This window comes from Rhinopithecus bieti, unplaced genomic scaffold, assembly GCF_001698545.2.
Source record: "Rhinopithecus bieti isolate Rb0 unplaced genomic scaffold, ASM169854v2 scaffold_36410, whole genome shotgun sequence".
Classification (NCBI taxonomy): Eukaryota; Metazoa; Chordata; class Mammalia; order Primates; family Cercopithecidae; genus Rhinopithecus; species Rhinopithecus bieti.
Genome location: NW_016816076.1, coordinates 1,143,749 through 1,170,976, shown reverse-complemented (window position 1 = coordinate 1,170,976; position 27,228 = coordinate 1,143,749). Strand labels below are relative to the sequence as shown.

Below are 27,228 nucleotides of genomic sequence, written 5' to 3'. Positions count from 1 at the left end.
ATTTAAGGAAGGAATAATAACACTCTTATATAAGATCCTCCTAAGAATAAACCAAGACTGAGGGAAAATTTCTACTTCTGTGAGGCCTACATGATGGAGACAACAAACTAAGAATTTGTAAGAAAGAAAATGCAAGTTAATTTCAAACATCAAGGTAGATGCAAAAATCCTAAGAAAATATTACCAAAACACCTCTATCAATATATAAAAATAATACATGATAAAATTGGGTTTATTCCAGGAATTGCAAGGTTGGCTGACCATTCTGAAAACTAATGTACTACAATTACCACATTAAAAAGTAAAGGAACAAAGTCTTAAGGGATTTTTTTTAATTAAAGGAAAAATATCACATATTGCTTCAATAGATGAAATCTAAAGTCAATTTATAATTAAGACTTAGAAATGAACAGTTTGATAAAAGACTTATTAAGACTCAGAAATGAACAGTTTGATAAAAGAAAAACTCTAAAAGCAAACATCACACTTAGTGGTGGAATGATGAAATGTTCCCTTTGAGATTCAAAACCAGATTAGGATGATCACTCTCATCATGTCTATTTAACATTTTGCTGTAAATCCAAGATGCTGTGGTATGAAAAGAAAAAGAAAACACACGGCCGGAAGCGGTGGTTCACGCCTGTAATCCCAGCGCTTTGGGAGGCCCAAGCGGGCGGATCACAATGTCAGGAGATCGAGACCATCCTAGCTAACATGGTGAAACCCTGTCTCTACTAAAAATACAAAAAATTAGCTGGGCGTGGTGGCAGATGCCTGTAGTCCCAGCTACTCCAGAGGCTGAGACAGGCGAATGGCATGAACCCGGGAGGCAGAGCTTGCAGTGAGCCGAGACCGCGCCACTGCACTCCAGCCTGGGTGTCAGAGCGAGACTCCGCTTCAAAAAAAAAAAGAAAAGAAAATACACAAAAACTGGAAAATAACAAACCAACTATTATAAATCACAGATATTTTTATTAAATCCCAAAGAATCTACAAATAAAATTAGAGCCAGGAGTGGTGGCTCACATCTGTAATCCCAGCACTTTGGGAGGCGGAGGTGGGTGGACTGCTTGAACCCAGGAGTTCAAGACCAGCAATGAGACCTTGAGTCCACAAAAATTAAAAAATTATCCAAGTGTGGTGGTGTGGGCCCGTAGTCCCAGCCAGTTGGTAGACTAAGGCAGGAGGGTTGTTTGAGCCCAGGAGTTTCAGACAAGCCCAGACAACATAGTAAGACCCTGTCTCCACAAAAAATGAAATAATAAATCAGATGTAGCGGTGTGGGTCTGTAGTCCCAGCTACCTGAGAGGCTGAGGTAGGAAGAGTGCTTGAGTCTGGGAGGTCAAGGCTACACTGAGCCATGACTGCACCACTGCACTATAGCCTGGGTGACAGAGTGAGACCCTGTCTCTAAATAAATTAATTAATTAATTAATTAAAATAAAATAAGAAATAAAGGAGTTTAACAAAGATAACTGCTACAAGGTCAATATACATAAATCAACTGCATCTCTATAACCAAAAACAACAGAAAATAAAAATGTTTCAGGAGATACCATTTTCGATGGACCTCATGTGATCTGCCTGCCTCTGCCTCCCAAAGTGCTGGGATTATAGGTGTGAGCCACCGCACTATACATTAAAAAAAAAAAAAAAAATCAATTCCACGTTTAACTGTACAAAAAGAACACAGCAAACCTAAAGTGCCATACTTAGAAAGGCCTGCTTGTAAGACAGGCCCTTGGCAGACATCTGTGAGTTTAGATTTCAGGAGGGTTCTGACCTTTAACTGATACGAGTGGTTCACATTGCCTAAACCACTGTGCTAATATAGCTGATGCTACACACTTGCCTTTCTTCTGAAAATCTGGTATTTGCTAGGCAGAGGCTGCCTATGTGACCACACCCTAACAAAAACCCTGAATGCTGAGTCTCTAGTGAGCTTCCCTGGTTGACAACATTTTATACGCACTGTCACAATTTATTGCTGGGGAACTAAGCACATACTCTGTGACTTCACCAAGACAGAATCCTTGGAAAGCTTCCTCTGTGTCTGGTTTCCCTTGGACATCACCCCATGAGCTTTTTACCTTGCTCATTTCACTTTGAATCCTTTTGTTTCAATAAAACATAGCTATGAGCCCAACTATATATTAAGTCCTGTGAGTCCTCCTGGTGAATCATCAAACCTGGCATTGGTCTTGGGAACCCCCAACACAATAATATAGTAGAATGTGTTGATGACCTAAATATAAGAGAAGACTTAAACAGGACACAAAGAAGATCAACTATAAAAAAGCTGATTAACACATTTGCTCATATAAAAATTAACCATTGCTGTTCAAGATATCATAAAGTGAGAAAGCAAGCCACAGGACAGGCAAAGATGTCTAACAAAAGGCTTACATTTCTAATATATAAAGAACTCCTACAAATTAATATAAAAAAATCAATACAAAAGTTGTTCAGATACTCAAAAAAGGCACTCCACAAAAGGTAATCTAAGTGGCCAATAAATATATGATAAACAGGGAAATGCAAATTAAAAGTAAGTGTGATGCCACTCTATTACATGTCCACCAGAAGATTACACCTGAAAAGACCCACAAAACCATGTTGGGAAGGGCTGGGCGCGGTGGCTCATGCTTGTAATCCCACCACTTTGGGAGGCTGAGGCAGGCAGATGGCTTTGAGCCCAGGAGTTCGAGACTAGCCAGAGCAACTTGGTGAAACCCGGTCTCCACACACACACAAAATAAATAAATAAATTTGCTTAGCATGGCAGCACATTCCTGTAGTCCCAGCTACTTGGGAGGCTGAGGCATGGGGCTCGCTTGAGCCAGGGAAGCAGAGGTTGCAGTGCACCACTGCACTCTAGCAAGGCTCTGTGTTAAAAACAAATAAACCCTCAAGCTACTCAAGTTAAACATACACATCCATGTTTAACATATATATTTAACATCTAACATACACATCTATATATAAATATACACATCTATGAACTTATGACCCAGCAATTTTACTTTTATATGAGCACCAGTGTTATAAACATTATTTGTAATAGCCCAAAATTGAAAATGCAAATAGCCATTAACAGAATGGAAAATTATAGTGTGTTCATACAATGGACTTCTATACAGCAATGGAAATTAATGAACTTATAGCTATACGCCACAGAATCTCATGATGGTGAGTGAAAGAAGTCACATGCAAAAGAACATAATTGTATATCAAGTTCAAAAATGGGCACAACTAAATCAGAGACTATAGAGATGTATGCTAATACAAACGGAACTCTAAATAAGACCAAATCAGGACAGGGTTTGTGGTATGTGCATGTGTGTGTCTACATGAGTGTGTGCGTGGCATGCACAACAGGAAGGAAGACAGTAATAACTGGAAGAGGTAAGGGGTGGAGCGTCCATGATTGGTCCTTTACTAGTCTGAAAAAGCACTGAACAAATATAATGAACATTTTGACCCTACTGATGATAAAGGATTTTCAAAGAAACTTAAGACATAATCTTTTCAGATTTGAAAATGGAGGTCTAGAATGAAGCAGCAACATGCTCAAAGCCACAGAAATGTTAAAAGCCAGTCTAATCTTTATAGAAACCTCGTATATAATAAAAAGTTATAAAGTGCACTGACAACGTAAAAGATCTTCTGATGGCTTCTATAGTTTCAAAAGCAAATACAATCACAATTTACAAAGCTTAAAACTAATTTAACGCTTAAAAACGAAAACACACCTTTTCCCAAAAAACTGACAAAAATTTCGAGACATTAATATTTCTATTTGATCACAAATTACTTTTCGTCAGGTGAGCCCACATATGTCTCCAGGGTTGAATTACTTTGCAACAAGATATGTATTCAAAATATGAAATGTTTTCAGAAATACCTGAAATAGAAGCAGCCATCTTCCTTGTCATTATCTTTTATTTTATTACAACTAAATGTTTCTGCCTAGAAAGGGGAGTAGGAGAGAAGGGGAGAGGGGAAAATGACAAAATTTAACATAGTATACTTAGGAGGAAAGCTTATTATATACCTACACTGAATGTGTATCTGGATTCCATTTATAAACATACAGGTATATATATACATGTATATATCTTCATAATACATGTAAGGTACAATGTGAGATTAGTGACAGTGGAAAGACACCCCATTATTAAAAGACACACAATAGAACTTTACGGTGATATTACTTTAAGATAACATCAACTTGACTGGACTGATGGCCCAAATTAAGCAAGCAAAGATTTAGGATTAATTAAACAAGATAGTTTCCAAAACCAATGATCAAAATGAACCATAAATGTTGAAGTCGATTATTATATCAGGACCCTGATAAACTTTAGTTCCCAATTTTAGATTTATTTCAGATCTGCATTGTCCAGTATGGTAGCCAATGGCTATATGTGGCTACTGGGCACTTGAAATGTGACTGGTCTGAATTGATATACAGTGTAAAATAAACACCAAATTTCATAGACTCGGTAAGATAAAAGAATGTGGAATCCCAGCAATAATTTTTAAACTATTGAATATCTGTTGAAATGGTAACTTTTGATATATTAGGTTAAAAACTCTAGAATTTTACTTATTTCTTTTTAGCTTTTAAATGTAGCTACTAGAAAGCTGAAACACCAGGTGTGATCTTTCTACTGGACAGCACTGTTCTAGACCCTCTAACTCTCCACTCTCTTTCAAGCAGTCTATCAATCCTATCTCTTTACTATCTCATTTTCTATATTATCCCCTCATATTTAATAGCTTCTGCCTTGTGCTACTGTCCTTCAGATGAAATAATTTTATTATGTAGGCATCTTAAAATGTTAAGAAAAATCACAATGTAGACTACTCTTTTTCAATAGCATCAACTGTCAATTTTGAAACATAGACTGATGTAATTTCTTTAACTCCAAGGAATGAATTGAATTAACTTCCATTTCTCAAATTTATATAACATTATATATTTACATTAAATGAGATTTAGTTTTAAGTTAAATGTAAGAACCATTTTTAACTTCAAAAAATGCTTCCCATGACTCACATTTGCTGGGGGTCGGTTCCCACTGGTAGATAGCTTCCACATTTTCATGGAAATACGTGCTGGATTAATATTTTTAATGACACTGTCATCTTCAGAAATAACACTAATCATAAAATCTGTCATGGTAAACATCAAAAAATTATTTTCTTTCTAGTTCAATTAATGGATATGGTTAAATAATTGCATGCCTTAAAGCAAACATCTTATTTAAATGTTTAAAGCATACGTGTTATTTAAATGTTAATACAATTCTGATGAAGAAATGTATAAATTCTAGCATACAAGACCAAAAAGACTAGAATGTATACTCAGCAACTTAAGAGTTACGCCAACTGGTCATAGCACCATATGCTTTATGTATTCCAAGAACAGAATATTTACTTTCTTGTATGATTTTCAATAGCATACAATAGCCAAGAGATCATTATATATAATATTCCCATTATATTTACCACCTGTAACATTCATTTGGCACCTGTTATTATAGTTTTTTAATAACAGGAAATAGATCTCCCTGAAATAGACTTAATATTTTACATATGGTATAGAGTCTACTTTATAAAGTATAAAAGCTATGTATACATGTAACTTAATTATTAAAATTATTGTCAAAATTTTTTAATCTAAACTTTGAGGTGCTTCATTCACTACTTAAAACTATGTACAGGGATTCACCTTTTTAAGAAAATGGAAGTCTTCCAGAAAATTATTTGTGTAAAGCAAAAACTAATTTCCTATTGACTTAATATCTGCCACATAATATTGAAATCATCTGCTTCCCTGTCTCCTACATTAGACTGAGCACACTGAAAACTGTCTTATTCATTATTGTAATTCAGAGCACAGCATAGTATCTTAACATAGCAGTATTTAATAAATGTTTGTTTTTCTTAAATATCTTTAATCATAAATGCTGATGTGATATATTTTCACTCAAATTAAGCTAAATGATTCTAGTTATGATGGGTTTAAGATCACAACACAATATTTAGTAGAGCATAACTCCATAATTCTCACCATTTGGTTCCTATTTCTTTCACACAATTTTACAATTCAGTGAATGTACAAACACCACATGAATTAATTACCTCAGCCTATCAGTTTATGTATGAACTTTCAGTTCATTCTTGATATTAAAATAAATTCAAGACACGGGAATGAGAGTAGGCATTGCTAAGTTAAATATATTTTCTTTGCCACTTAAAAGGATTTTTTTTTTTTTTAAAAGGCTATTATAAGCATGATTTTTTATTGTGCTAAACACCTAGGATAAGTAATTTATTCCACTAATGTACAAAGTAAATTATCATTATAGATTTATTTATGTATATGAAATACTCACCAGTGAAAAGACCTCCTGCTAAGAAGCAAGCATCTTTATCATATTTAACATTGAGACGAACGGGTTTTTCTGGATCTGGAAGAATCATTAACTTAATTATAGGTCCTTCTATGATACTTTTGTTATAGATGGCTTTAACCTGCAGAGTATGCTCTCCTCTAACAAAACAAAACAAAAGAGGAGAGGGGTTCAAATTACATTTAATTAATTTTAGTTAATAACCTAAAAATTCTGAGACAATTTACGCAAAGTTCAACTCTTAGAAAACCTCTCAACTTCTATTCAGTCTCAACTCTTGCCTACCATTAAATAGAAGGATAGTCATTACTTTTAACTTTAGCAAGCAGTAGAAGAAAAATGAATCTCTATAACACCAACAACTATCAAACTTTTGGTTCTTACCTAGGGGCAAAAACACTGAATATTCCCAAATTAGCCCTGCCTTTCTCATCTGTTTTATGCTGTTGGTTTGAAGGCGTGAGCTAAAAACAAAACAAAACAAAACAAAATGGTTAATTAGAAAATTCTAGAGATCAATCAAGTTCTTTTCTTCCATTACAATGTTCTTTCCGTCTATTCCTATTTTAAAAGCAGTATTTGCATACTTCCAAAATATAAATTTTAAAAATCTGAACTAGTTGGAATAATGTAGCATGTAATGATATAATCCAAAGTAGAGTAACAATCACTCATCTTGATCAATTTCACTAGAATTTAATGTATTTCAGTTACTAAGTTGCAGATTTCTAGCTCACCATTTCAATATCACTGATACATCAAATGAAGTTTGTTTACACAAACACTGAAGGTATATTCTAAAGCTGGGGCAGGTGTAGGGGACTGCACTGGAGAAATATATACTGAACACACATACTCAAGTCAAAGGATCATAGCACTATCTTCATTCTTCATTTTTCTCTTGAATGTTTACTCAGATACACTTCTCAAATTTTTACTGCAATACTACATTCACAGTGATAACCAAGCTTTCACTTTCAAGAGATTAAGAATCAGTGGCCACATTTCCTAATAACGGATTTAGAAGGGTCTCTCAGCCTTTTACAGATGGTTCTCCAGAAACCAGAATCATATCTTTATTATGGGGTTAAAAATAATCGTCATCTAACTCTACTGGGAGCAAACATTCAGAATAACAGTGAATTTGTAGACCACAGTAGAAGAAAAATCAGACTTTCTCCCAAACCCTAAAACCCATCTCAACTTAATAGAACCTAAAGAATAGGTAATAATGGTACATGCAGACAGGAAAAGCAATAGCTGAATAGGAAAAAATGAGAAAGCACACGTGAAATGATAGGATGAAGTCCTATGTTTATACCTGTCCCAATTACTCTCTGGTCCATTGTCTCTCAACCCATCTTTCTCAAAATAAGTCTCCCATCTGGGTATCAAATCCTTACTGACAAGCCAGAGAAGTAAGTCTTTTCAGGTCTTATAGCAGCAATATCATAGACTCATTTAACAGACTCATTTAAAAACTCCAACTGTAATTACTATGAAAACAGGTCCATGTGTATAACAAGCCATTCTTGGCACTTTAATCTTCCATACAACTTTTAAGATCACCTTTTCAGGTTCTGGGAAATCCCTACTGGGATTCTGATTGAACTATAAATAATTGCAAGAGAAACATCATCTTTATCAACTGGTTTCTTCATTACATTTATATTTATTTTTTATATGTGGAGGGATACTCAAGATTGTCTGAATATGACCCCAACTCCCCCTGGCTTGCCTAGTAACAACCTGGCTGGGACCAATGAATTCCCTTCAACAAATAGAAGAGATAGTATAAAAATACAACTTTATAGCCAGGCATGGTGGCTCACGCCTGTAATCCCAGCACTTTGGGAGGCCAAGGCGGGTGGATTACCTGAGGTCAGGAGTTTGAGAACAGCCTGGCCAACATGGTGAAACCCCGTTTCTACTAAAAATACAAAAATTAGCCAGGCATGATGGCACATGCCTGTAATCCCAACTACTCAGGAGGCTGAGGCAGGAGAATCACTTGAACCTGGGAGGCAGAGGTTGCAGTGAGCCAAGATCACGCCATTGCACTCCACCCTGGGCGTTGCAGCGAGACTCTGTCTCAGAAAAAAAAAAAAAAAAAATTATATACACACACACATACACATACACACACACACACACACACACACACACACACACACAAACTAGCAGCTTTTCCTCTTTCCCCTAGAAGGAGGGCCTCCAACTTTGCACCAGCCCCTAGATCCCAAGCAGCTTCTCAATACTCATGGGAATAACTGATACCTAATCTTGAACTTTCTGGTAGTCAAGACTGTTCCCCAACTTTATAAGACCATGTTCATACTTGCCCCATAAGAAGAACCACAGAGGGCAGGAGCCTCACCCTAGAATAGACCAACATGTTCTAGCAGCTCTGCCCAGGATCTGGTAGCTCTCTATAAGTACAGGACAGGTACCTGCATGACTCTTTTTGTTTAGCCTCACCATGTATGTTTCCCCAATAATGCCTGTTCCTTAATCCATTCTGTGGGTCCCTGCAGTATCTGTCTTCATTCACTTTGTCAGTGTTAATTATCTATTTATTCATCCTAATCTGAAATGCAAATCTTACTAGTACTATATAAGAAACATTAAAACAGTCATAACTGTACAATGTTGGCCCCGTGCTGTACTATTGTAATATATAAATTCTACTTCCTCAAAATAATTTAAAAATTTTTTGAGGTTTATTTACGCTAAGTAATAATAAAGATTATGTAAAATATATTTTTTAAAAAAGAAGCAATATGACAGCTAAAGATACTATCATGAAAATGAAATCCAGAATTTTAAATGAAGATGTAAGGAAGTTTAAAACTTACCTTTAAATTGCTAGCTTTTGTAAGACTTATTTTAACATGTTGTACCGGTGCTGGATTATCCCACTGATCACAAAGTTGAACAATAATAGGGTTCTGTAAATCTCTTCCATTAATCACTGGAATGCACTGAAAAGAATAGAAATATTTTAAGAAACACTAAAATATATGGGCCAAACAATGCAATTACTTGTGTATTTGTGTAACGATCACTTAATTTATCTCTGTTCTACTCGCAAATGGCTTCTTTGGTCAATGAAAACAAACTTTTGAAAGTCAACTAAATTGTGTGACCCTCTTATCGAAATGATAAATGATCTGAAAAAAGGTAAAGCAACACCTGACATTACAGTCTTCCCTCAGTATCCACAGGAGATTGGTTCTAGACCCCTAGTGGATACCAAAAGCTGCAGATATTCAACTTTTTTATATAAAATTGCATAGTATTTGCATATAACCTAAGCGTACACCTGAAATCATCTTTAGATTACTTATAACATCTAACACAATGCAAATGCTATGTAAGTACTAGAATGTGTTCAACAGAAATGGAAACCTATCTTTGGTTCTCAGATTTAGCATTGGCAATCTCTAGTTTAGCTTCTCCTTCAGTTAATGTTCAGCTCTCTTGCCATTGTGCATTAAAAATAGTAACATGGCTTTCTAGCCCTTGGTTAAATAGGACTATTCACTGATGATCTACACTGTCTTGTTGACTTAAAATGCTTCTTGCTTTTTCCCTAGCTAATATGTAAGGCTGTATAATTCCAGAAATCTGCTTACTGACCTATTAATATTGGGCACATCAAAGGAAACACAGTGTTAAACAAGATACCTGACAAAAGCCCAATCCTCTGGGTCAACATTTTAAAAGTTTACAAAAGATGAAAGGGAACTAAAGAACAACAAAAACAAAAAACTGATTTATCACCTCCCTTCTAACAAGAATGTTCCTTCTGCTTCCTCTATCCCCTACTCTCAACTGAGGTAGTTGGTTACCAGATTACGGGAAAAGGCTGCTGAAAATGGAAAGAAAAATTAACATTCTGCTATGGATAGCACATTATGAAAAAACCAAAGACCCTTGAGATTGGTTTAGTTGTGTCCCTCTACCATAAAGTTTACACAGCTACAGCCTTGTTCCCTCTGCCAAAGTTTACAAAAAGCTTGAATTTTGAAAACTTCTGAGTCCAAATGTAAACATACAGTATTTCATTCCTAATCAAGTAACTGTTTACCAAAACTACCTTTAAAGGACAGTCTAAGTTTTTAAAGGACTCCTAGCTACTTTTAAAGGTTATCTTTAAGCAAATGACTTGCAGCCCAAACGACTAATAACAATGTTTTCTAGAAAATAGAAAAAGCAAATTTCCAAAAAAAAAAGTTCATAAGCATTTTAATATCACATTTAATGTCACTTTTTAATACTGGCATGTTAATATTTCAGAATTTCAGTTTCCTCATTTACTTATCTTTTTTCTTTTACTTTTTTACAGAGACAAATTCTCACTATGTTGCCCCACCTGGTACTTTTTAACTCCTGGGCTCAAGCAATTCTTCCACCTTGGTCTCCCAAAGTGCTGGGATTACAAGGCATGAGCCACTGCACCTGGCCAGCTCCCTCATTTATAAAGAATAATATATGTATTTATTTACACCCATATATTTTTCTATTCATCATGTTTATATATTGTATCAGTTCCTCCTCTTTGAACAGATCCTATCAGGGAGAAGATGGGTCAGCAATTAGAAAACTTAGAAAAATTAGATATCAAATAATCATTTTTCTAGCCCCATCTACATATAACCATATCTCAACAGACTGATATATTAGTTTATGTTTTAAGTTTCTGGATTATTATGGATCTACAAATAACTCCTACAAATTTTTGAGCCAACAGCCATCATTATTTTTTTATATTTATCCCCCAAAACGATATAAGACAAACATGTCCAGTTTTTTCCACCTCAAAACTATTTCACACAACTGTTCCAGGTGATAGTCAATCAACAAATCCCTTATTGGCATCAATAGGTATAAAAAGTGGGTTAATTTATGTTTTGTAAGTGCTCCCAGAAAAAAAAAATGCACTGGCTTTTCAGTAAAACCCTTTAGTCAACACATTATTATTTTAAAATCTGTGTTTTATAAAGCACACTGTCATAACCAGTTAATCTGCTTTTTAAACTCACAAGTGAAAAAGAGCAATCTCAAACTAAGGCATGAGTATGTTAACCTTTCTTAGATGACCTGCCCCTTTACTAAGATAAATTTACCTACTACCATGATTGTGTGAGTTCATTTTCTTTTACAGAAAATGTGGGCTGGGAACGGTGGTTCACACCTGTAATCCCAGAACTTTGGGAGAATGAGGCAGAAGAATCGCTTGGGCCCAGGAGCTCAAGATCAGCTTGGTCAACATGGTGAAATCCTGTCTCTATTAAAAATAAATAATTTTTTAAACTTTTTTAAATAAAAATTTTTTCAAAGTTAGCTATCACATCAACAGTTAAAGTCCTGGCTGGGTGCGGTGGCTCATGCCTGTAATCCCAGCACTTCGGGAGGCCAAAGTGGACATACTGCCTGAGGTCAGGAGTTTGAGACCAACCATGGCCAACATGGTGAAATTCTATCTTTACTAAAAATACAAAATTAGCCGGGCATGGTGGCACATGCCTGTAATCCCAGCTACTTGGGAAGCTGAGACAGGATAATCGCTTGAACCCGGGAGGTGGAAGCTGCAGTGAGCCAAGATCGTGCCAATGCACTCCACACTCCAGCCTGGGTAACAAGAGAAACTGTTTCAAAACAAAACAAAACAAAACAAACCGTTAAAGCCCTGCTATTCCATAAGCAAATGCCGGTATCTGGACATTTTAAAACTAGAATTCCATCAAAGGATACAAAATTTCAGTTAGATAGGGGTATTAAGTTCAAAAGATCAATTGTATGATGATGTTTATAGTTAATAGTATATTGCATTCTTCAAAACTGCTAGGAGAATAGATTTCAAATGTTTTCACCACAAAAAAATGTGAAGTAATATGTGTGTTAATTAGCTTGATTTAGCCATTCCACAATGTATACATATTTCAAAATATGTTGTACACAATAAATATGTACAATTTTTGTCCATCAAATTAGAATTCTAAAACTTCAGTAAAAAAAAAAAAAAAAAAAAAAAAATCAAAGGATTTGGCTGACATTTACAAAATTAGTGTTTAAAATTTAAGTACTTGCATAGGAAGGCATACTGAAGTTTTTATGGGTATGACTTGATGTCTGAGATATGCTTTTTAAAACTCCAACAAAAAGTTATTAGATTAGTATAAGAGAACAAAGAACAAAATTGGCAAAAATCAGTAACTGTAGAAACTAGGTAATTGGCACATGGGAGTTCGCTACACTATTCTTTTATTTTATGCATGTTTGAAATTCTCTGTAATGTAGTTTTAAGATCTGAATTATTACACTCATTTTAACAAATGAGGACACAATGATGAATCAAATAGCAAAGTATTAAGACTCACATTACCTTGCTCTTTTGTTATTTTTACTGTTAACAACTGTTAGTTGTTACTTTAGCAACAAAATATATCTGTTCTGATCCACTGACAATCTGAAAGTAATAGGCCATGTAATATTAAATTCTCTCAGTGAAGACATGAAGTGACTTACCTCCTTCAGTTCTGGCCAGTCTATAAGAAGAAGTTTAGCAGGAGGTCCAGAAATTAGTTGCACTCGAATAAAGTCAGAAAACTCGTGCCAAGTAAAACAAAGATCCTTATTTCCAGGAGGACCTGGAATAAATTTGATGCCTCTTACACTTATACTCTGTGTGTTTTCCTAGTGAGAAAAAGTACATTGAGAAAGACAGGGGGTATCACTTAGTTTTCAGAAAAACAAAATAAAATGTTTTGTCATTAACCCATGGGCATACAGATGTGTTTCTTGGTAACAGGACAGAAAATAAATTGTACCTATGCAATAATGGCATGTCATAAATTTTATTTTCAAGAGAGGAGAGACTGAATTTCTTCTTTCAAGGGGTAGGGGATCCAAAAGGTTCTGGCTATGTCTCTTTATCTTACCTTTTCTTAATTTCCCTCTTCCTTGTACTGTCTCCTTTCTGCTACCTGAACAGCTTTTATACTTTTCTTTCCCTCTGTTTGCAACATTACTTACCAGATATACACATTGTTTTTCTTTAGATTTTTGTACATGATACCTTAATAAGAGGCTCTCCCCTGATCACCTTACTTATTGGCATACTATCTATCCCCTTACTTCCTTTTTCTTACCTCTCATTTCTCATCTATTGGCCGGGCGCGGTGGCTCAAGCCTGTAATCCCAGCACTTTGGGAGGCCGAGACGGGCGGATCATGAGGTCAGAAGATCGAGACCATCCTGGCTAATATGGTGAAACCTTGTCTCTACTAAAAAATACAAAAAACTAGCCAGGCGACGAGGCGGGCGCCTGTAGTCCCAGCTACTTGGGAGGCTGAGACAGAATGGCTTGAACCTGGGAGGCGGAGCTTGCAGTGAGCTGAGAGCCGGCCACTGCACTCCAGCCTGGGCGGCAGAGCAAGACTCCGTCTCAAAAAAAAAAAAAAAAAAAAAAAAAAAAAAGAAAAGAAACTAGCCTATAATCTCTGCAATATGACTGAATGATTCCACACTGGCGTGAGTGCTATAGTATTCATATTTTAACGGTGACCCTTGAAGATTCGGTCATCTTAAATTTCTACTAGGTCCAAACCTACTTCATCAAAATTTTGCTTTTGTTTCTGGGCTGCTGTAACAATATTTCACCAAAATTTTAAAATCAGGCCAGGCACAGTGGCTCCTGACTATATAATCCCAGCACTTTACGAGGCCTAGGCGGAAGGAGCCCTTGAGCCCAGGAGTTCACGACCAGCCTGGGCAACAGAGTAAGACCCCATCTCTACAAAAAATTTTAAAATTAGCCAGGTGAAGTGGCAAGCGTCTATAGTCCCAGCTAGTTGGGAGGCTCTGGTGGGATCACTTGAGCCCAGGAGGTCGAAGCTACAGTGAGCCATATTCACAACATTGCACTACGCTCCAGCCCGGGCAAAAGAGTGAGATCCTATCTTAAAAAATTAAATAAATAAATCAGAGAGAAAACTTCATGTTTTATGTTCTCAATGATCTGTAGAACAGAACATTTTATGTAAAAAGTCACTGCAAAATAATCAAAATTAATCTCTCCTAAAAGCCCAATAAGCATAGAAGAATTTTTCAATATTCAGAATACAAATTAAATAGATATTCCTTAGTAAAATGTACTGAAGTTCAAAATATGTAAAGTCTATCTTAGGGTTCCAAATTTGATAGCTCTTCTGAACCAAAAGCCCTTCTGAAGGGGTGATTTCTTTTTTAAAGTCATGTTGGAAGTTGTTCTGGTTTTATTTCAAATCTTGAAAATGAAATTGCATTTACAAATTGTAGATGGGTACAAACAGAATTAAATATATAATTCCGAAAATAGGCCAAGATGGTATACATCAATTACAGAACAACAGAAGTAGAAAAAAGTCCACTTGGCTGGAGAGTAAAGAGCTATGGAGAGAGAAAGGGGTGAGATTATGGTAGGGTGGAATACTATAGGTATTATAGGCCATACTAAGGCAACTGATTTCAAATGCAGTAGAATGTAACATGCTGATAGGTCTAATGGGTAGCATGAGAACTGAAAATTGACCCCTGGATTTGGTCAGGTAGAACAAAGCAGAAAAACATGATGAGAGTGGCTTGCTACAGAATGACAGAAAAGGATGTGAAAACATACAACTCTTCCAAGGAGTTTTACTATAAAATGGAGGAGGGCAGTAGATGGACAGGAATACAGAGCCAAATGAAGCTTTGCTGGTTTTTCTGGAGGGATTTTTCCTTTTGTTTGTTTAAGATGAGTGACATTCCAGCATGTTTACATGCCGGTGGGATGGATCTAGTAGAATAACTGAAGATGTAGGAAGATCGGTTATAATTTAGGAACAATTAGGAGCCTGTGCACAGAATGATAGGAAGCAGGGATTGTTTATTCATAACCATAGGAGCACATTTATTTTCTGATTTCATGTACCTGTAGCGTGAAGCTAGAAAATGGAAGAACCTAAAAGTCAAAGAGCACATTTTATCATTGTGGAGGGAACAAAATATCATTCAAAGTTCCTCAGTAGTGAAAATGATAAAACATTAGAAAAGAGCAGAACAGATTACTGGAGACAGAAACGCTAGTTAGAAGGGAAACATGGAAGTTATTTTTGTGACTACCCCTGTTAAGAAAAAGTGTAATAGAGACTCTCAAAGAGGAAAAGTTTTAAAAAGCATTCAATGATCTAAATGAATTTAACTTCCCTTTGACCTGAGAGATCTTCTCTCTCACCCACTGTGGACTGGCAGGTTCCTTAAGACCCAACTCCACCATGTCCTTTTTGCTAAAGCTGTCTCTACCTCTCCAAGCAGAGTACAGCATGCTTGTTTGTTTTAAACTGAAAGAATTCCACCAGAGTTTTTATTTTCTAAGCTAACCTGAATTAAGTGCACAGTTGCAAACCTTTATAATGATTTTTCTCCTCAGCATCCTGTTAATACAGGGTTTAAACACCAATAAATTTTATTTAAACAGCTACTATGAAAAGCTATCAAAAAAATCTATACACCACAATCTTTATGGATAAAATGGTATGAAGTCTGGAATTTGCTTCAAAATGATATGGTATGGGGAGAATGATGACTGCTGAAGATGATGAGAACACAAGAAATATCCATTCTATGTTTATTTCTGCGTATGTTCAAACTTTTTCATTATAAGATTTTAAATGCCTTTTATGACTTTTCAATTTAAAACTAAAATCAAACTTTTTTGTTATACTAGTTTTTCCCAAACTTTTTGTTACACATATAACAATAGAATGAATCAAACCAACATGGTATAGAAAATAACCATACCTGAAAGGTTGTTTTCAAATTTGAGCTATCAAGTCCAACCCCAGCAATTGACAAAGAAGATAAAGAACTTGGTGAAAATGCTTGAATCTGATTTCCGTACTGATCCGTAATTATTAGAACTAAAAAAGGGGAAGTTTTATTTTAGTATTATCTTTTAATAGAAGATATAAATATCTACAATATACTTTATAAAAACATGCTTAGAAACTTACTCTTTGTTCTCTTACTAATTTTTGGTATAAAATAATTATACTCATTTTTTAAATTCACTATAAAATAAAGATTTACATAAGTATATTTTCAACTACATTTAACACGATGCTAATGTTAATCAGATTTTTTTACCATGAAAATTTGAAGATAATATTTTAATGTAATTTTCTAGACATAAGAAAAAATACATAGGAATCCATTCATACATATACATTATACTTTCATGTTTAAAAAAGAATTTTTTAATGCAGCCATAAAAAATGATGAGTTCATGTTCTTTGCAGGGACATGGATGAAGCTGGAAACCATCATTCTCAGCAAACTAACACAGAAACAGAAAACCAAACACTGCCTGTTCTCACTCTTAAGTGCGAGTTGAACAATGAGAACACACGGACACAGGGAGGGGAACATTACACACCAGGGCCTGTCGGGGAGTAGGGGCTAGGGGAGGGATAGCACTTAAGAGAAATACCTAATGTAGATGACGGGTTGATGGGTGCAGCAAACCACCATGGCACGTGTATACCTATGTAACAAACCTGCACGTTCTGCACTTGTACCCCAGAACTTAAAAAGAATTTTTTTAGGAGTACAGTATCACTATTTTGTCCAGGCTGGCCTCAAACCCCTTGGTTCAGGCAATCCTCTCGCCTCAGCCTCCTGGGTAGCTGGGACCACAGGCACGTGTACCATGCCAAGCTTACTTTATACTTTTCTTATTAACTTCTAATTAGTAATATTATTACTTCTAACAAAAGGCAAGATTTTTTTCAACAAAATATGTTTGTTAAACTGATTTCAAAGCTATGAGCCCGGGCAAACGTAATGAAAATACTTCAATCTTGTCTGACAACAGATTTTAAACCAGTAACATTATATGAACCCAAAAGCTTTCCTTTCAGATTACATATCTAAAACATCCATAGAAGGAAACATCAGAAGTTTTTTTGTTGTTTGTTTTTAAAGCAAGCTATACTAACCTACTTCTCCTTGAAGCTCTTGGCCAATCTGTACGGTTTTTCCTCCTTTCATCTCACATTTTAAATGTTTAGGTTCATCAGGAAGTGGTCTGAAATTGTTTAACAAGTTAGAAGTCTTTAGTTAGACCATTAATTGAAGTAGTTCCAACATGCTACAGAATAACATATATAATGTTCATATCCAATAACTCAAATATAATAACACCCCTTCAAATAACTGTTTCATTTATATAATCTGCTATTAACCCAAAAGAAAATAGGAAAAAGATACTTTGCAAAGATAGTAGAGAATACGGACCAAAAACTTACAAACATGTTAAGTCACAGTATTTATGCTGGATTAAGAGGAAATTATGACAAGAAAACAGACGAGTTAATAACTCATTGAGTGATGTCATCACGGTCAGAATGCAGCGCATTTGAAAATTCTATCTCAAAAACAGAACTATCCTAAGTGTTGGGAAAAGTATAGAAATGGGTAGAGGAATTGAAGTCCAAGAAGTTATTGGAAAAGAGGTGGCCAAGAAATTGATAGGCCAGTGTAAAAGTTTTTTTTTCACACATTCTCTTAATTCTGTCCCTTCAATATAAGTTCTACATATTAACTCTGGTGGGACTCTCAGCTTTAAAATTCTCACTAAGCAATGAAAGAATTTTCCTTCTGAACAACACTGACTGATCACACTGTATCTTTTGTATTTTCATGTCTTTTCATTTTGCAGGTGTTTTCACTGTTGCTGGCACTAAACTTTCCTTTAATAAAGGTTCCAGATACTAGGCGGCCAATTCAGTGCAAGGTTATAGTGATAAAAATTAATCGCTATCACCAATGATACTTTATTCCAAAGACAATCTATCATATTTCATTGAAACCGTAGTATTTTACACTAAAACAACTTTCATATATGTGCAATGGAGGAAAGTATTTTGTTGCCACAGGCCGCAAAATATAATGAGTCCACAAACCTTACTGTAAATGCACTTTCCAAAGACACATGATCATCTTGGAATGAAACCTGGCAATAGCGCATATCTTTTACAGATGTTGGTACTTGCACATCAGGAAGAAGACCCTGTAGCAAGTGTTCTTTGTTAATCTCAGGAGTCCAATTAACCTAGAAAAAAATAATATATTTAAGAATAATAAAGCTTAGTCTGTGTAATGTTCTTCTACTGCCACTTATCTTACTCTTAAAACTACATTATAATCCATCTTCTTCACCCCCAAGAAAAAAGTCTCTTTATGGTCAGAAATGGTATGGTTCATATACTATTATGATACGAAGGCATCCCCTTTGTCTCTGTTGTTAATGTTGCCCTATTTTTTTTTTTTTTTTTTTTTTTTTTGAGGCAGAGTCTCGCTCTGTCGCCCGGACTGGAGTGCAGTGACCAGATCTCAGCTCACTGCAAGCTCCGCCTCCCGGGTTTACCCATTCTCCTGCCTCAGCCTCCCGAGTAGCTGGGACTACAGGCGCCCGCCACCTCGCCCAGCTAGTTTTGTATTTTAGTAGAGACGGGGTTTCACCGTGTTAGCCAGGATGGTCTCGATCTCCTGACCTCGTGATCCGCCCATCTCGGCCTCCCAAAGTGCTGGGATTACAGGCTTGAGCCACCGCGCCCAGCCTGTTGCCCTATTTTTTAGTGAGACAAAATAAAAATTGTTCAATCATTTCTTTAGTGCTTTGCCACAAAAGTATCACTGTGGCCATTATCGTTTAAAAGTAACATATAAATCAGATCATGTAATTCTGAAAAGCAATATTCAATTATTTTTTGAAAAGAATCCTATTTATGGGAAGGCTTTGAATGAGATCTAGGTGGACCTTATTCTTACTCAGCAAGGTGAGAAAAAAAGTTTTATTTAACTTTCTGGACATACTTTGGCCTTAATCTCTTCTTGGGTGCTTTCAGTTCTGTATTAATTTACATCTCTTACATTCCATATTTTGTCATTTAATCCATACTTTTTCAAGTTGTTTGCTCTACTCTGTCCTTACTTTTAAACTTCCAATACTTTCTATTTAAGAATTCTGACCTCAACTTTCTCTCTACTTTTATTTAGACTTCTATAGTTGATTTTAAAATCACTCATATTCTATTTTTACTTTTAGATTTTATAGACAAGGTCTTTCTCTGTAGCCCAGGTTGGAGTGCAATGGCATGATCACAGCTCACTGGAGCCTCCAATTGCTGGGCTCAAGCAATGCTCCTGCCCCAGTCTCCTGAGTACCTGAGACTACAGGCATGCACCACCAGGTCTGCCTAAGTTTTTGTTAAGATGGGGTCTCACTATGTTGCCCATGCTGGTCTTAAACTCCTAGCCTCCAACAATCCTCCCACCTCAGCCTTCCAAAGTGCTAGGATTACATGTGTGAGCCACCATACCTGGCCTTAAAATCACTAACAATCTTTTTTTTAAAAAAATTCTAATTTACACTTTATTTTTCCTCTACTTTTAGATTCAGTGGGTACATATACAGGTTTGTTACATGGGTAAATTGCATGTCGCTGAGGTTTGGTCTATGAGTTATCCCATTGCCCAGGTAATGAGAATAGTACCCATTAGGTAGTTTTTCAACCCTTGCTCCTCTACTACCCTCCCCTTTTTTGGAATCTCCAGTGTCTACTGTTCCTATATTTTCCATGGGTATTTAACATTTAGCTCCCACTTATAAGTGAAACCATTCAGTATTTGGGTTCCTGTTCCTGTATTAATTCACTTAAGATAATGGCCTCCAGCTGCACCCATGTTGCTGCAAAGGACATGATTTTGTTCTTTTTTATGGCTGTGTAGTATTCTGTGGTGTATTTTCTTTATCCAGTCCGCTACTGATAGGCACCTATGTCTTTGTTGTTGTGAATAGTGCTGAGATAAACAGAGACTGCATGTATATTTGGTGAAATGGTATATTTTTCATTTGGGTATATATATAGTAATGGTATCGCTGGTTCAAATGTTAGTTCTATTTAAGGTTGAGAAATCTCCAAACTGCTCTCTACAGTGGCTGAACTAATTTACAGTAACAGTGCATAAGTATTCCTTCTTTTCTACAACCTTGCCAACATCTGTTATTTTTTGACGTCTGTTATCTTTAAATATAGTCATTCTGACTAGTGTGAGATGGTATTTCATTGCTTTTGATTTGCATTTCTCTATGATTATGATTATGATGTTGAACTTTTTTTCATATATTTGCTGACCCACATGTATGTATTCTCTTAACAAGTTATCTGTTCATATCCTTTGCCCATTTTTTAAATGGGGTTGTTTTTTGCTTGTTAAAGTTCCTTACAGATTCTGGATATTAGACCTTTATAGAATATATAGCTTGTTAATATTTCTTCCCATTCTGTAGTCTGTCTGTTTACTCTGTTGGTAGTTTCTTTCGCTGTGCAGCTCCTTAGTTTGATTAGGGCCCACTTGTCAACTTTTGTTTGTGTTGTAACTGCTTTTGGGGACTTGGTCATAAATTCTTCGTCACGGCCGACGTCCAGAATGGCTATTTCCTAGGTTTTCTTCTAGAATGTTTATGGTTTGAAATCTTACATTTAAGTCTTTAATCCACCTTGAGTTAATTTTTGTATAAGGTAAAAGGTAGGGATCCAGTTTCATTCTTCTGCATATGGCTAGCCAGTTATCCCGGCACAATTTTTTGAATAGGGAGTCCTTTCCCATTGCTTGTTATTGTCGCCTTTGTCAAAGATCAGATAGCTCTACATGTACAGGTTTATTTCTGGGTTCTCCAACCTCTTCCATTGGTCTATGTATTTGTTTTTGTACCGGTAGCATGCTGTTTTGGTTACTGTAGCTCTGTAGTACAGTTTGAAGATGGGTAGTGTGATGCCTCTCATTTTGTTATTTTTGCTTAGGATTGCTTTGAGCCCTTTTTTAGTTCCATATGAAATTTACAATAGCCTTTTTCCAATTCTGTGAAAAATGACAGTAGTTTGATATGAACAACACTGAATCTGTAGATTCCTTTGGGCAGTATGGTCACCTGACTCATACTAGTTTTTCTGACTCATGAGCATGAAATGTTTTTCCCTTCTTGTGGGTATTACCTACGATTTCTTTCAGTAGTGTTGCAGTTCTCCTTGTAGAGATCTTTCACTTCCTTGGCTAGATGTATTCCTAGGCATTTTGCATTTTTTGTGGCTACCGTAAATGGGACTGATTTGGCTTTCAGCTTAAAAGTTACTGATATACAGAAATGCTACTAGTTTTGTACACTAATTTTGCATTCTAAAACCCTACTGAAGTTGTTTATCAGCTCCAGGAGGTTTTTGGCAGTCTTTAGTGTTTTCTAGGTATAGAATCACCTCCACAATGAAGGGACAGTTTGACTTACTTTCCTATTTGGATACCTTTTATTTTTCTCTTGCCTGGTTGCTCTGGGTAGAACTTCCAGTACTATGTTGAATAGAATTGGTGACAGCGGCATCCTTGTCTTGTTCCAGTTCTCAAGGGGAATGGTTCCAGCTTTTGCCTGTTTGGTATGATGTTGGCTGTGGGTTTGTCATGGATGGCTCTCACTATCTTGAGGTGTATTCTTCAATATCTAGTGATGGCTTTTATCACTAAGGGATGTTGGATTTTATCAAAAGCATTTTCTGCATCTATTGAAACCATATTAAATCATATGGTTTTAACTTTGCTTATGTGGCAAATCACATTTATTTGCGTATGTTGAACCAACCTTGAATCTCAAAAATAAAGCCTACTTGATCGTGGTGAATTAACTTTTTTTTTTTTTTTTTGAGACGAGTCTCGCTCTGTCGCCCAGGCTGGAGTGCAGTGGCGCAATCTCAGCTCACTGCAACCTCCGACTCTCGGGTTCAAGCAATTCTCTCTCTCAACCTCCTGAGTAGCTGGGATTACAGGTGCCCACCACCACACCTGGCTAATTTTTGTATTTTTTTAGTAGAGATGGGGTTTCACCATCTTGGCCAGGCTGGTCTTGAACTCTCAACCTCGTGATTCACCTGCCTCAGCCTCTCAAAGTGTTGGGATTACAGGCGTGAGCCACCGCGCCTGGCCCATGGTGAATTAACTTTTTAATGAAAATCACTAATATTCTGTCTCCTAGTTTATGCTGCTCTAATGTTTTAGTTACCTTTTATCTTTTAAAACCATCTTTAGTCTCTGTTCTTTATTGTATTAAAAAAAAAAAAAAGGAAAATAAGAAGGAGTTCCACAAAAAAGATAAAAGGCTTTCCTCACTCACCCTGGCTATGTACCCCTCTGAACAGATTCCCCAGCTCAGTTCAGGGTGAATTCCCTCTATCTTGGCTTAATTCTCTCAACACCATAAAACCACTGTAAAGGCTGTACATTCAACTTAAGAAAAAAGGAGTATTCACTATCTTTACTGTCAATGAAGAAGTGCATAGACATACATAATTACCAAATTAGAGGCACAATGTGTCAAATGCAGGCAACAACCTTAGAGAAGGTATGATAGGGAGAGGCTCTCCACTCAATGTTTTTCTTAAACTTCTTAAGAAACGAGGCAGTGGAAGCATGATTGTGAGAAAAGGAAATAGCTCAGAAGCCACATCCCTGGCACCACTATTAAACCACTACCTACCTTCAAATCTGCTTATAGAGATAAAATGGTTACCTCCTTTCCAAGCAGAATCAGAATTATTTCTATCTCAATTCTCTCTTCCCTCATTACAAAGGGGAAAAAAGCTGGCTAGAACAAGCATTGTTCCAAATAAGATTTTAAAACTCATGTCAGTTGAACCCATGCTAAATAATCCTTTTGAATTACCAGATCTTATGTTTGGAAACACAGGATGGGTATGGTGTATACCAGTCTGAAAGAGCAATTGCCAAACAATGTTAACTCTCCAAAAATTTGGTTAACTGGGACTCCTTACTAAGAGTCTATGAATGTCAGCTCTCCAGACATGGAGGAATGCTTATTTCTAACTACCTCAAAAAGCCTGGAATTTTGGTAAATTCTTTTTCCACACTTGGGAATTTTATCTTCATAGACGTCAAGGGGAAAAAAGTACAGTAAGTTCTGTTACAATGCTTACTTTGAAAATGCAAATTTGTTCCAATACAATCATGTTTACCTCAAAAATGCAAATTTGTTCCAATACAATTATCAGTAAACAATTTAAGCATAAGGCAAATTTTACTTTTGCTTAGGTACGATTTCATCTTTGAAAAAACTAGGTCAACACAGAAAACTGTGCGCAGCTGAACCAATCAAATGGGAACACAAAAAATGTTGCACCTCAAACACCTATCAGTCACCTCAGCTGACTATGTGTTAATGAGCCATGCTCATCCACAGACTGTTAAAACAACTTTCCCCTCACTTTCAGACAACCTTCCTTCCACCACTTTACAGTAACTCAAAAGCTGCAATCATTTCTAAGACTTCATCAAGCTAGGTAAACTGCCATATTATTATAGTATTTATGTACTTCTTAACATTTAACATGTATTATCATGATTGTTTTTGCCACTATTTTATTAGGTTCTCTTAATGGGTTACTGAGAAAGTTTGAATATTGTGCCTCTAGTTTCCATTTTCCCTCATAAGTCCTGTGATTTTTTTATTGCACAATTTTGCACAGCAGAGTGATTTTGAAGAATGCATGTGTCTCATTATAGAAGAACAAACTGAACTTTGAAAGAAGCGAAGCAAGCATAGACTGTCCACTATTATTTCAGTCAACCATAAAGGAAATGCGAAAAACCTGTCTACTTTATGTAATAAGACTCTTAACATTTTGATTTGGGTCCCTGTTCAGTGAGGTATTAAGTTTCAACATGCAGATTCAACCCTATCAAGGTACAAATGTCATATTTAGATGACAGCAGGTTCATGAGGACCAACAAAACTCTTTTCTAAGGATATTTTTAGAGTGGTATACCAATTTCAGTAATTTAAATGGCCAAATCGAGGCTCTGTAGTTAACAACACTGTTTCACTGCTTGCCTTTAACAGATCTTTTGTTTAGTGCTTTCAAAACTGCTACCAATTTATTGCTAGCTTTATCAAGGTGGTGATGTTGACTGTGACTGCAGAAAAACAGCTAGTCAGGAAGAGCACAACTAAACAAAATGCCAAAACCATTTTTTTCTAAGTATAATTTTGTCACACATGAATCATTCGCATTTCAACCTACTCCATGAAAAAAGCTTCTTCTTCTTAGAATTTGAAATGATAGTATAATTTTTCTGTGACAACTTTTTTTAGAGACTACCCATAAAACAGCTTGTTCAAAGTCTTACAAACATAAAATTTAAAAAGTTCTTACAAATAACCAATCTGTTAGAGATACTTACTTTAATTTTTTCTGCTAAAGCGGATGTTATATTGATTTCTCTTTCTCCTTCATCATACATTTGAAAAATAAGATTACGCATAATATCACCTGCTATCCAATTAACCTCATCCTGATGTTTGATCTGAATTGCCTTTTGTCCTTCCACACTGAATATTTGTAGTCTTGCAACATGGCTACTGGGAAGTAACTTAATAGTCTTCTCCACAGGTGCCACATCTTTACAACTCTAGGAAGAGAAGAAAACACAAACACTGAGTGATATCTGTACTGAAATCTTACACTCCTGAAGAATTTACTTTCAATATTAGGGAAGACCATCTCATACATTGTTATACTCACAGGTTTTGTCATTAAGATGGCATTGTACTATTAATAATTCCGTATGTTATACCATCAGGTTATAAACGACAGTGGCCACATTCTTGAAACAAAAACAATTATATTTGGACTAAAAGGATTCCCTTCCTCTTTTTTATTTTTTTATTTTTATTTCTGAGAGAGTCTCGCTTTGCCTCCCAGCTGGAGGGCAGTGGGCAATCTTGGCTCACTGCAACTTCTGCCTTCTGGGTTCAAACCACTCTCCTGCCTCAGCCTCCAGAGTAGCTGGGATTACAGGCAACTACCACCACGCACAGCTAATTTTTGTATTTTCAGCAGAGACGGGTTTCACCATGTTGGCCAGGCAGGCCTCAAACTCTTGATCTCAGGTGATCCACTGGCCTCGGTCTTCCAAAGTGCTGGGATTATAGGCATCAGCCACTACACCCAGTCCCTTCCTCTTATTTCCAAGTTTCTTTAAAAGTATTGCCAACTTGTGAAATTTAATTATGTTCATACTCTGTTAGTATTTATGAATAAGAATAAAGATGTAAGAAATTAAGAACTTTCCATAAAATCAGAGACAAACAGCTACCATAAAATATATTATTTAATGGTAATAGATTACATTAAGCTTTCAGTATTTTTTCAATTCATAACACATTGGGGTAAGTGATCAAGGTTGTTTACAGCCAGAGAAGGACTCTAGACGCCCTAAAGACAACTGGTCAATATACCGGCATATTCACAATTTATTATTGGCACACCAGTGTTCTACAGATCAAAGAAAAGACCTAGATTATGCTATATAAATTGATTTTAGGCACACAAAATTAAAATATTACATTATTATTTCATAATCTAGTTAGAGTCTATTCATCAGCATACACTAAATTTAAAACAAGTTTAAACATAAAATACCTTTATAATCTTACCTAACTCTTGTCTCCTTCCTCATCCAGTTGTAGCCATTTAACTTACGGAAGACTATCCATGTGAGTGATATTAAAAATTCCTACCTCACAGAATGTCAGGCACACAACCATCTTCTGTTGTATCTTACTTGCTTTACTCCTAAACTCAGTTACTGCCATTGGATAACATTTTGTAACTGCATATTAGAGGACTTCTGTTGGTATTTGTTTTAATTGACCTGAATTCTTGGTCTTCTGCTGATTGGTCTGCAGTATTTACATAAGTCCTAATGCCTGCTGCTCTTGCCTCCAAGTCCAGATTCCTCCCTAATTCATAGTCATCTTTTGCAAGAAAGTGTGCTCAAAAGTATGTTGCCCATATTATTGCATAAAGAAAATGCATAAAAAATACTTTAAGGTTATCAAATATAACCAGCTTAAAAAGAACTGGAATGAAGAGTCACCTCATTCTAATTCAAAAAGTAAAAGACATCTTGTATCCATTTGAGGTTGAAGCTATGTTAATAACTGATGTATAATTAGTAGGAAAGTATGAGTTAATCAACCAATTAGATTATCTATCACCATTATCAATTACTAAGAAATCACATTTAAGTATTTTACTTAAGTACCTGTACTCAGCAACCTTAGAAGTTTTACTTAAGTATTTGTTATCCCACTCCGCAACCTTAGACTGTTTACAGCTCCTGCCTCCATGCTGGCTTCGCTATCAGCCATGATGCATCGCCAATAAAATGTATCCTACTGGCACATGATATAGAAATCCCTTTGTGGGCCAGGCACAGTGGCTCACACCTGTAATCTCAGCACTTTGGGAGGCTGAGGCGGGTGGATTACGAGGTCAGGAGATCAAGACCATCCTGGCTAACACGGTGAAACCCCATCTCTACTAAAAATACAAAAAATTATCTAGGCATGGTGGCGGGTGCCTGTAGTCCCAGCTACTTGGGAGGCTGAGGCAGGAGAATGGCGTGAACCCAGGAGCAGGAGCTTGCAGTGAGCCGAGATTGCGTCACTGCACTCCAGCCTGGGAGACGGAGTGAGACTCGTCTCAAAAAAACAAACAAACAAAAAAAAGAAATCCCTTTGTGTAAAAATACAAATAAAAAGCTATGTGTGTACAGAAAATTATATACACATATTAAAGGTTTATATGTCCTTCTGTGGTGGTTTAAATGGAGATATTTACCAAACTTTTTTTTTTTTTTTTTTTTTTTTTTT

At 36.1% G+C, this 27,228-nt stretch overlaps 1 protein-coding gene across 1 annotated transcript in view; it reads right to left on the bottom strand.

Annotated features, from left to right (window-relative positions):
• Positions 1-27,228, bottom strand: part of SMCHD1 (structural maintenance of chromosomes flexible hinge domain containing 1) — a 158,542-nt gene that overhangs the window by 50,463 nt on the left and 80,851 nt on the right. Inside the window, 10 exon segments of the mRNA XM_017854308.1 lie at positions 3,905-3,969; positions 5,063-5,178; positions 6,405-6,562; positions 6,807-6,886; positions 9,278-9,403; positions 12,954-13,121; positions 16,248-16,366; positions 17,444-17,532; positions 18,410-18,558; positions 24,753-24,980. Of these exon segments, the coding sequence (XP_017709797.1) occupies positions 3,905-3,969; positions 5,063-5,178; positions 6,405-6,562; positions 6,807-6,886; positions 9,278-9,403; positions 12,954-13,121; positions 16,248-16,366; positions 17,444-17,532; positions 18,410-18,558; positions 24,753-24,980 (1,298 nt within the window).